We start from the raw sequence: 10,753 nt of genomic DNA on the forward strand, positions 1-10,753 counted from the left end.
CCTTTCCTTTCCTTTCCTTTCCTTTCCTTTCCTTTCCTTTCCTTTCCCTTCCTTCCTTCCTTCCTTCTTAGTACATACTTAGTACATACTAAGTACTGGTGGCCAGTAGCAATATCAAAGCAATAGAAATCACAAAAACACTCTAAATGAGAGTCTCAGGGTGATAAGACTTTGGTCCATCTCTTCTCTATTTCTCAGTAATGTTTTGCTAGCAAATGGTGTCTATATAAGATCTATATCCAAATCAGAAGTTACTACAGAAGGTGCTGTATATTAGAGCATTCATTTGGCAGGACAGAGGGTAAAAGTTCTTGCATTACATAAGAATTCATTAACAGCGTAAGGGATACTGGTTATTCTCTACATACTAGAGAAGCATAAAACAGGAAAGTCTTTAGGCTACCCCATTGTTCCAGCAGTGTGAACCAGCGCCAGAAGCATAAATAACAGGTGATAGAAACCTATTAACAAATGAATTATTGCCTGGGCCAGGGAATGGTGAGGAAGTAGAAAATATGCTTAATAAGAGTTTCCTAATCACAATATATCCTAAGACTTTGAATGGTGTTGCACAGCTTCATTCAGTGTTCTGGAATGTAGCAAGAGAGGCAAACTGAGAGAAAGAAAATGAGTTTGTTTTTAATAAATGCAGCAGTTGTGCTTCTCCATTTTCTTGTTAGACATGCAGGTGCCCACCATTGAGAAATCCCACAGCAGTCCAGGGAGCTCCAAATCTTCTTCTGAAGGACATCTACGCTCTCATGGGCCATCCCGCAGCCAAAGCAAAACCAGCGTCACTCAAACCCACCTTGAAGACGCTGGGGCAGCCATCGCCGCTGCTGAAGCAGCTGTCCAACAGCTTCGTCTTCAACCAAGTAAAAGACGCAAATAAATTCCTCAGCATGGCAGCTTAATGTTCATCTGTTGCCTTTTTCCCTGCTGTCCTTCCCTTTTATTTTTTTTAATGTTCTTGGCACACTGTGCTCACTCCTTTTGATGTCTTTCTTTGTGTGCCTGTGTGTGAATACATATAATTACAATATTCTCTTGTATTTAGAAGTCTTTTATTTATTTATTTATTTTAATTTATATAGACTGCAGTGAAACTGGCTGTTTCTCCATCGTTCCCTTCAGTCATGGTCCATGATGTTCCATAGTTGTGCATGACTCACAGAGAGTTCCATTGTGTGGTGGTGTTTTGATGTCACTAAACAATGACCAATGAAGTAACCAAAACTGGCAGAGATGCAGCTTCCAGCTTAGCAAGTTGCACACAACAAGTACGGAGGACACACTAACAACAAGATATAACTATGAATATTAATCAGCAGGACAGCACCATATATTAAAGAGGAAAAAAAAAAATGAAGTTGAAAAAAAGAATTTTTTTAACTGCATGGTTAAGATATCAATTTTTGAAGCATGGTTGTAAATATTTAACATTTTTTTTGGACATGAAATGTAATGCAGCCTTCTTTCTTAGTCTCTCACATAATATCATATTAGTGATGAGCAAAACAACAATACACTAAACTATTAAACACATAAAACTATTTACAACATTAGTTTTTGACGTTGTTAACAAGTTGTCAAAGTCAGAGTTGAGAGCTAAGTCAGTCTTCATAGTTCAATTCTTGTAATTTTTGTACCATAGGTTAATTAAAGGTCGGGATAGGTTTTATCTGACGTCTTTAAACAGATTAATAAATGAGAACTTTTCAATAAAAAAGCAAAGCTCTCCATAGATATAAGACCAGTCTCTGGTTGTTGATGATTTAGTTAATGGCAAACTCTGACAGTGGATTCATTGTGTTTGTCTTCAGGATTTATTATGGTATGCCAAAAACTTACCATGGTACAATACAAAACCTAAGGGGAAATGATTTCCTTTGTCTTCACCATCATTAATAAAAGAAACAGCCAGTTTTAATACTCTTTAATGCTGTGCATGTGGTGTCTCTTTGGTGTTTGAAAACACTACTTATTTAAATACAGACAAAAACACTTCTGTTTGCATGAATATAACATTTAAGCTGGTTCCATCTGAGGATACATACTCTGGGTTTCCATTTCACCCACACTGCCACAGCAGCACATAAAAGCGGTCAGTCTAATCATGCCAGGAAGCAGCACAGACACAGCATAGCAGGAGTCCTCCCTATTCAAAGAACTCAGTCTGACAATCTGCCTCCACCAGCCAATGACAACAAAGACCAAAGCCAACTAGCCCTCAGGAAAGTGATGTCTGATGGACCAGTCAAGCCTGAAGGAGGTGAGCAGAAAGACATGGTTAAGAAACCAACCACATCCCAAATCCTTCTTGCCATGTCTACTAATTCATTGCAGTATTTAATTATTTGTTTTACCCGTCCATTAAGTGCTGTGTTAACATGAATCAAGAACTCTGCTTGATTTTTCTACATCAGCGCATAATTCCTTATCATAAAAAAATCTGTGCTAAGAAACATTACAAAACAACAAAGTGTACACTACCATTCCACTGGAGGACTTAAATCTTTGATGAAAAACTGTATAGTTTTGCTCATGTTGTTGCCTAACAACCACATTGGTCTGCTTAAGCATGATTAAACATACCCTGTGACAAAAAACTAACTACACGTTTTTGTTTCTGGAATTCTAATTGGGACATCAACATTTTTATTTATTTATTTTTCTCTCCCAGCATTGTTATGCCATCAACAGAGATATTTTTTTTAAACCACCAGTGGAAAGGAAAGTTTTGATCCATGTATAGCTCGATCTCTTGATAACTTTTCCATCAGCCTCTTAAATTCTTTTCTACCTATAGACACCTGTCCATCAAACCTAAATGCTGCATATCATCAACTTAACCACTCATCACAAATAAAGAGCCAGAATCTCAGTTGGTCCAAGTTGACAGTGTTCTTTTGAAATCTGGAGCATTTTGATTATTTCCAAAGAATCTGAGGGATTATCCCAATAAACTTACAGACTGGACTCCCAGATCTCTTGTGTTGTATTGCCTTTCCAATCTCATGCAAATCATCAAAGGTTTTTCTGTTAACACTATCACACACCATGGGCCCATAGGATCTGTCTGAAAATGTTATATGAAAGAAAGAGGACATGATACTTCAAAGGATACATATTAAATGCAAAGAGCCATTAATGTGATGTTGAAATGGCTAATTAACAAGGGCTGATTTAACGAGTAATTTTAAATATTGTACTTAGAAATAACTTTTTTTTCTTATCTGAAAACTCTTAAATATGTGCATATATTATTACATGTTACAAATATAACATGCATGTGTGCAGCCACATACATATTCTTCTCCCTACAGCTCAACTCCAGACACTCAATACAGGCCGAGGCTGCAGGAGGTCATGACACTAGTTCATGACTGAAAGGTCCATCCTATTATTAGGATGTATACCACAGAAATCTAAATAACTCATGATCTTTTGAGGTGTTGTTTCTGTAGACATTTATTATAAAGTCTTGCAGTCCTACAGTGTCTTTTGGCAGAAAGGAACAATGCTTAAACCTTTTTCTTATCATATGAGCTTGAATCATGTTTCACATGTACGGTATTTATGATAGATATAGGCTGTTGGTTTCAAGTACCTTTGCTGCTAAGCATCTTTTCTTTTAAAATTGTGAAAAGAACACGTATCGATATTCATTTGGCTCATAGGAGTATTAGAAGCATCTTACAGAGTCCTGGGAATAAAAATGCACATTAATATATTAATGAGGTTGGAGTTGCCATGAGGAGACCAGATAGCTTTGGTTTTTTACTTCTTTTCACTTCTGACAAATACAGACAATCCATGGTGGCCTCCACAAATATTATAAGTTTGGTTTCAGATCTGTTTTTCTTCTTACAATTCCCAAACTAGTGTGTCCTAATTTATTCATATAAGGCAGGCCACATATAAGTACTATTTTGAGTTTAATGGATCTCAAATGCATTTTAACAGGAACAAAAAGTAAGATTAGTTAACTGCAGTTTTGACGAGTATTCAAGTTAAAGTGGGAGAGATTATAACCTTGAATGGAAAAGGTGCTAAGACACTCAAAGAAGCTTTCAAAGTTCTTGGGAAAAAAAGGAAAAACAGGAGGTGAAGGAAAGAGAGGTCTTTCCACTAATTCAAAAAATCTAGAAGTTGAGACCGTTGTGAGTAATGAATATTAGGATACCATCGGTCAGTTTGCAAGTCTTCTGCAGGAATGGTTTGTGGCTGTGTTACCCACACCTATCATAACCTACCTTCTCGGCACCTGGAAAATAGCCCATTATGAATTGTCTTTATGGCATGGAACAGTCATTTTAGCAAGTTAGTAAGGACTGATTTTGCATTTTTATGTCACTAAATCTGAAAGCCCTTTCTTAAAAAAAAAAAAAAAAAAAATTACAGATAATATACAACATTATTATTACTATTAACACTACTATATAGCACTCTGAATTTATCAGAGAACAGCACCTTTTAGAAAAATTGTTTATTTTTTATAGGTCAAGCATGCAAGGTGATAGCAATCTAGCAAGATTTCCACAAAGTCAATGGGGAAAAAAAACTTTGTAGCATGATTATCAGTCTTTCTACACCTAACTGAAGAATTTCTTCCTTTAACCTAGTGTCTCAGTACTTTTTTTTTTCCTCATGCATTGAATTGCCACTCGAAGAAAACAAAACAAAACAAAACAAGAACCTTCAGTCATTCTGAGAATGCCTCAGAGAAATCTTTCTCTACTTCTGGACCCACGACCAGAACCTAGGACTATTGGATTTATTTTGTTACTTATTAATTGTATGTTTGATAAGAAATGAAAAGGAAATCATAAACAAAAACAGTATCCACAGTATACATACAGTATTTTGTGAATGCATGAGCCTTGCATCACCTTAAGTTTGTTGGACTGCACAATTTCTGTACTATACTAATACTGTATTCTGTATTTTTAACAGTAAAAATGTATTTTAAGCAATGTTTTAAACTTAAGGTGAAGATACAACGTAAGACATTGGTCTTTGTTCAGCCAACTTGTAAAAGCCAATATTCAACTACAACATTTAATTAAAAATAAACCCTGAAGTACAATTTCCTTGTTGCCTGTGAGAGATAAGAGTGCAATCTGCAAAGAAATTAATTGCATACATTCCCCTCACACCCTTCAAAGAGGAACAATAACATTTCCGAGCAAAACCTTTGAAGGTAGAAGTTGCAAGGGATCCAAGCCAGAGGGAGACAGCAATGCTTAGGTTTGAGTTAATTTGAATTTGTTTCTGTGAAAAAAAATAAAAAAAAATAAAAAAATGAATCACTGCCAATTACACATTCACATAAAATAAGCATTCCTTTCAACATAAGCTGAGTATTAGGGTTTATCCACCAGACGAGTCAGATTTCAAGATGGACTGATAGTCCATCTCCTTCTAAGTCAATAATTTAACCCACTGAAGGATCTTGCCCATTATGTAGAATTTATTGGTAGGTCACTTATGTTTTAAATATATTTATCTGTTCTTCAGATAACTAAACTGTTACAGATATTCAGATGAAAACTATTGTTTTGGGGGTATATGCATGTAGGTGTATCTGAAATATAGTTATTTACTGATTTTATGTAACAGGCTTTTTCAAAAACAGTTTATTTTTATTTTTTTAAGTGAACAACATGCTTTAGTTTTTATCACTCCCAATAAGACAAGTTAGAAGGACAATGCACAACAAAATTTCCCTTCAACATCAGAGTAAAAAGTGAAAACATTCACCAGTTGGAGCACAGTAAATTAATATCTAAGTAGCTAAGCCCAAATATTATTGTAGTCATATCCATTTTTTTCTACACTTTCAAACAGGCACTCATGAGAGAGAAGCTGACTCGATACCTTCTTGCTAGAACATCCATACGATGATGGATGCCAAGAGATCAGAGCTTTTAGCTGCCTTATTATGCACCTCCTTTTCTATTTGGCACACATTAAAAAACAAAAACAAAAACAAAACAAGCAAACAACAAAACAAAACAAACAAACAAGTCAAACAAACAAACAAACAAAAACCACCAAGAGGAAAGTACTGCTTTGCTCATGACCTGAATTATAGCAAATGTTCAAGATTTATTAAAAATACATTGTATTTCAGTTCAATGTCCAAACACACCTGTTGGTACCACTATCACTAGGAGGTGGGAACAATTTAATGTGGATTCACACAATATATTTCTACAGCAACTTCTATCTATATTTCCTATGTTTTATTCAGTAGATAGGTTCACCAAATGTGATAAAGGCTTTTCACAGAATGGCTTGGGTTGGAAGAGACCTTATAGATCACTGAGTTCCAATCCCCCTGATGTGGGCAGGGACACCTCCCACTAGACCAGGTTGCTCAAAATCCTATCCAACCTGTCCCTGGACACTTACATTTTTTAAGCCTCTGACATTTTAAAATCACAGGATTTTCTGAAAACTTCCAATACTAACTAATGCCTGTTTCCCATCTCACACAGAACATTTCATCTTTTATATTTTCGACTGTGACCTAGAAGCTTTTTTTTTGTGATACCTTAAGAGGATACTAATTCCCAAATAGTTGTGTGTCAAATGATTATATTGTTCAGAGAGAGAGGTTTAATATCAGACCTAACACTGGTGACTTTCTGCAAGAATAAATGCACTGTGCATCAGCATTTTAGTAATTGTATCCAGATAAGTCCATCTAATTATACCTCTTGAAGACCCCCAGTTCAAAACACCTTAGCTCAAAAGGCAACATGCCTACTTCTGGCTTCCTTGGTCAACCAACTTTGACAAGAGTTCACTTGAGTGTCAGCATAGCAGCAGGCTGAAGCTACACAAATATTAGATGTGATATATGTACCAACAAGGCATTGGTAGCACTGTAAAATCCATGATATAGGTCTGAGCCAGCACTGTGTAATTTCTAGCCACTTAGCTGTAAAACAATAAAAAATAAAAATTATAATTTGACAGGAACTGTCTTAACTTCTATTTACTGGTGTTAGCAACAATGTAGAGTGAAAGAAAAATGATGCCTAGGTTCTATAAAATTTTTGGATTGTGTTGACTGTGGATTTAAATGCCTTCTTACCTGGGCTCCCTTTAGGCCTATACCTATTTTCACACTTCTAATAAGAAAGCCATATTTTCATTTTCTACAGTAATTTAGGATGCTTTCTTCACACTTAAATAATTTACTGCTCTAAGCTGTTTTATGACTAGCTTCACCAGTCTCTTAATTTCCCAGATAAATGGGCTTTAATATTGCTGCAAATAACCAATTTCCAAGAATCATTATCAAAACAAGAACAGTACATCCTCACTCTCTGCAGACAGCAATAATCTGAGACTGTCTTTTGAGTCCTGTTTCAGTCTAAAAGCTGGCACATTTTGCTTTGGCTATTCCTGCTGTTTACTCTTCCACTATTTTAAGATGATATACAATTTCAGAAAGTTGCTCAGATTCTTCAGTTGATAACTCCCATTTCAAAAGTCTATTAGATGGTAGCGTAAGCCTATGGAGCACAAGGAAGAAAATTATTTCATCAGAATTTATTTGCTGGGTAAAGAAATACCATCACTACATTTTCGGATGACTGCTGTTCTGCTACCATTACTCACTTCAAATGGTAAATTGCTCTGCAAAGAGTTGAACTGAAATTTCACAAAATATCACTACTCAGTGTGTGGTCAAAACTGTGCCTAATACACAAATGAGGTTGCAGTGGGTGAGACCATGATCTAAAATACTGTTCAGTATGAGGAAGAATTCTGACTATCAGAACTGACCTGGTGCATATCCCTTGCTGATGGATTATTCATTATTTACCCATGCTCTGTTGCCAGTTCCCAAAAGATGCAGCTAGCAGTCTCGACAAAAGGATTTCATTCTGCAGAACTCCACAGAGCAAGCCAGAGCAGTACTTGGTTTTAGCATAAGCAACCATTTCTTGAAAGGATGTAAATAGGCATTCGGGGGCAGCAAGAGCTTGAAGTACTTGAAACAGAAGCCAGAAGCCAACTGAGAATGAAGAGTAGACAAGCTTCTGTCAGAAGACTGTGTGTGTGACATGCACTATCTGTTGTTTAGCAGATAAATTTCCAAAGTAGATTTGTGGTTTCACCTGCTTCCATGGACTTGCATTACTCTGAGGAAAGAAAATGATGTTATCATCCTTCTTTGTTACCCAGGGCTTTTCACAAGACTGCTAGCTTTAGAGAACTCTTTTTTGTTTGTTTGTTTTGTTTATTTGTTTTGTTTTGTTTTCCCAAGCAATTATAGGCAAAGTCTCAAAACTTATTCCTGAACTCCTGCTCAAAAGCAATTTTCCATCTTCCTGCTTGGTTTACAAACAGGATTCTTTCAATGTGTTTTGATAGTTTGGTTTTGGCTTCTAGACAGATACCTGTGAAGGGAAACACAAAACTAAAAGGAAGAGAACACAGTTCCTGCAGTTTAATGGCCAAGTTGAGTCTGTTCCTTTATCCACAGGAACCACAAAACTGCATAGTCCTGTTTTTTGATTCTAAATCTTTTTATTTTTCAGCATTTGTTTTAATGTCCCCTCAATGTAGAAGAATAGCTGCAGGGTCTGACAGCCCTGGATTCCTTCTATTTTGCTACGGACTGATTGACTCTTCATAGCTATAGTCTTATGTGAATTATCTCTCTTAGTTTATGTTTAATAAAAACATCTTCTCTACTGTAAAAACAAGGAAAAAAAAAAAAAAGGTACAATCACATCACTTTTTCTTTTTTTAAAAAATTGAATTTATTATTATTATTATTATTTTAAGGCATGAGTTACATGTTTTCCATGGATAAAAAAGTTTTCTGGCTGGGTCCATGAGTCAAAGCACAAGCAAAAACATAAACAGAAATCTTTTTTTTGCCATTCATGCACATGCGTTCAACTAATACTGCAGTAAGAATAATAAATAAATAGTTTTTTTTTTTGAAAAAAAAAACTACAACAGAGATATGGTTCTGATTGACTTTTTTAGCATTTGAAAGAATTAATTTAAGCAATTGAGAACTCTTCCAACTATTTACATATTATTCACTAGAATGGTTGAACTGAAATTTTTGCTCATGTCAGTCTGTAGAGAAGACAGTAAAACAATATTACTCAGTGGTAACATTAACACTGCATTGCTGGCTACTGATTATCAAATCTTTACCCATCAACACAGCTTCAAAATAGAGAAAATTTCTTGTCATTATGGGAACTCAACTAAAATAATACTAGCAGGTGAAAATGAAATCAAATCTACATCAGTAACAGAAATTCAGTGCACTCTGAGAAGGCAGACTATAATAGAGATTTAATCTTTCATTTCTTATTTCTGTTCCTCCCAGCCCAATGGCTGGACAGCCCAGACATGACTGAAGTTATAATCCTTAGAAAGTACCAAATACCTGGCAAACTGAATAAAGAGTTAACAGAGAAAGATCTGAAAACAATCTCTCTCCTCTCCCAGTAAAAAGCCAAATGATCATACTGGGTAATGATCTTCAGATAAGTTGAAGTTACTTCAGCATCATGTGTAATTGGCAGCAAGACTTTGCATATGAGCACATGAGAAGCCAAAACTTCTCATGAGAAACCAGAGGACCAGAAAAGAACTTAGGCATTTTCTGGCACAGGCAGCTGTCAGCAGAAGCTCTAACTCAGAAGTAAACTTGCCCTAATCTCACTTCAGTTACTTGTCCTTTATGTGAATAGGAACGCAACTGTCCAAGACAGGTGGTGATTGCTCTGAGTCTTACAGACCTTTTTCAGGTCTAGTAAGACTGGAAGGACACCAGAGTGAACTCAGCCTTTCTTGTTAAAGTTCCTAAGACATTTGTATTTGGTTAAAGACAAAAAGTAGGACTGGAAACCAAAATACAAACCAGTTCTTTGCACGTGAGAGCAGGGAAAAAATACTAACTTGTGACTTTACAGAGTGTAATCTTACTTCGGTTATTCTAACAGACAAAATATTGCCTGGCAACAGGCATCACCACATCTTCAGAACTTATAAGCATCCTATATAACCAGCAGCAGTAGCTTAAAGGTTTAGATTTGCCTGTAAAAAATACAGTCATATGGAAAATGTGTGTGTCTCATGAGTTATGTAGGAGTTATCTGTATCCAGATTTTGAGTTTGTCACAAAAACAGCTCTAAATCTATTTTTGGATTTCATCTCTTGTCACAAACTGATGCAGTAGTTCATTACTCTCATAGAACACACAGAAAAAAAAAAAAAAAGAACATTGAACTTTAGAATTTTCAAAATCCAGTCATGAATCTAAACTTAGGCACATTATACCCATTCACCAAAAGATATTTCAGAAAACGATCAATATAGGAAAATATGTAAATTAGGGAAAACAGTACAGAAACTAAAAATATGGCATACTGAATGTATCATCAGGATACAGCTCTGTCAAAAGAAATAATTATATTCTGATTATAAATGGATGTAGAACAACAATTAAGCCAGTTATAAAGGCCTAATTCAAGCTTATTTGGCACATTAAACTAGGTTCTAGATTTTAGAAATCCACCAGTTATAAGAAATTACTCCAGGCACTAGATTTTATAATGAAGTTAATAAAAATAAGAGACCAGATGTGAACCACCCTTCCAGCCACGTATGTTATAGTTGAGATGTATGCCACACTAAGTAAATTCATGCTTACGGGAAGGAATAGACAAACTTTTTTTTTTTTTTTTTTTTTTTTTTTTTTTT

General features: G+C 35.5%; 1 protein-coding gene and 2 long non-coding RNA genes across 13 annotated transcripts in view; 1 reads left to right on the forward strand and 2 right to left on the reverse strand.

Moving 5' to 3' along the window:
- The window catches only part of LOC118170156, a 6,537-nt gene extending 4,464 nt beyond the window's left edge, over window positions 1-2,073 (reverse strand). Inside the window, exon 1 of the long non-coding RNA XR_004752545.1 lies at window positions 1,792-2,073. This is a non-coding gene — a long non-coding RNA (uncharacterized LOC118170156). The remainder of the gene's footprint in view (window positions 1-1,791) is intronic.
- The window catches only part of PCLO (piccolo presynaptic cytomatrix protein), a 367,791-nt gene that overhangs the window by 302,058 nt on the left and 54,980 nt on the right, over window positions 1-10,753 (forward strand). For 3 of the 9 annotated variants that reach the window (XM_035332113.1, XM_035332088.1, XM_035332104.1), the window contains 2 exons: window positions 681-875; window positions 2,090-2,272. In XM_035332113.1, the coding sequence (XP_035188004.1) occupies window positions 681-875; window positions 2,090-2,272 (378 nt within the window). Of the gene's footprint in view, window positions 1-680; window positions 876-2,089; window positions 2,273-4,673; window positions 7,687-10,753 lie in introns of those variants that run through there. The other 6 variants (XM_035332145.1, XM_035332137.1, XM_035332094.1 and 3 more) reach the window with 6 other exon arrangements.
- The window catches only part of LOC118170149, a 40,010-nt gene continuing 31,388 nt past the window's right edge, over window positions 2,132-10,753 (reverse strand). For 2 of the 3 annotated variants that reach the window (XR_004752539.1, XR_004752534.1), the window contains exon 5: window positions 2,132-2,263. This is a non-coding gene — a long non-coding RNA (uncharacterized LOC118170149). Of the gene's footprint in view, window positions 2,264-8,027; window positions 8,163-10,753 lie in introns of those variants that run through there. The other variant, XR_004752540.1, reaches the window with a different exon arrangement.

The sequence above is a fragment of the Oxyura jamaicensis genome, chromosome 1 (assembly GCF_011077185.1).
Source record: "Oxyura jamaicensis isolate SHBP4307 breed ruddy duck chromosome 1, BPBGC_Ojam_1.0, whole genome shotgun sequence".
In the NCBI taxonomy this organism is placed as follows: Eukaryota; Metazoa; Chordata; class Aves; order Anseriformes; family Anatidae; genus Oxyura; species Oxyura jamaicensis.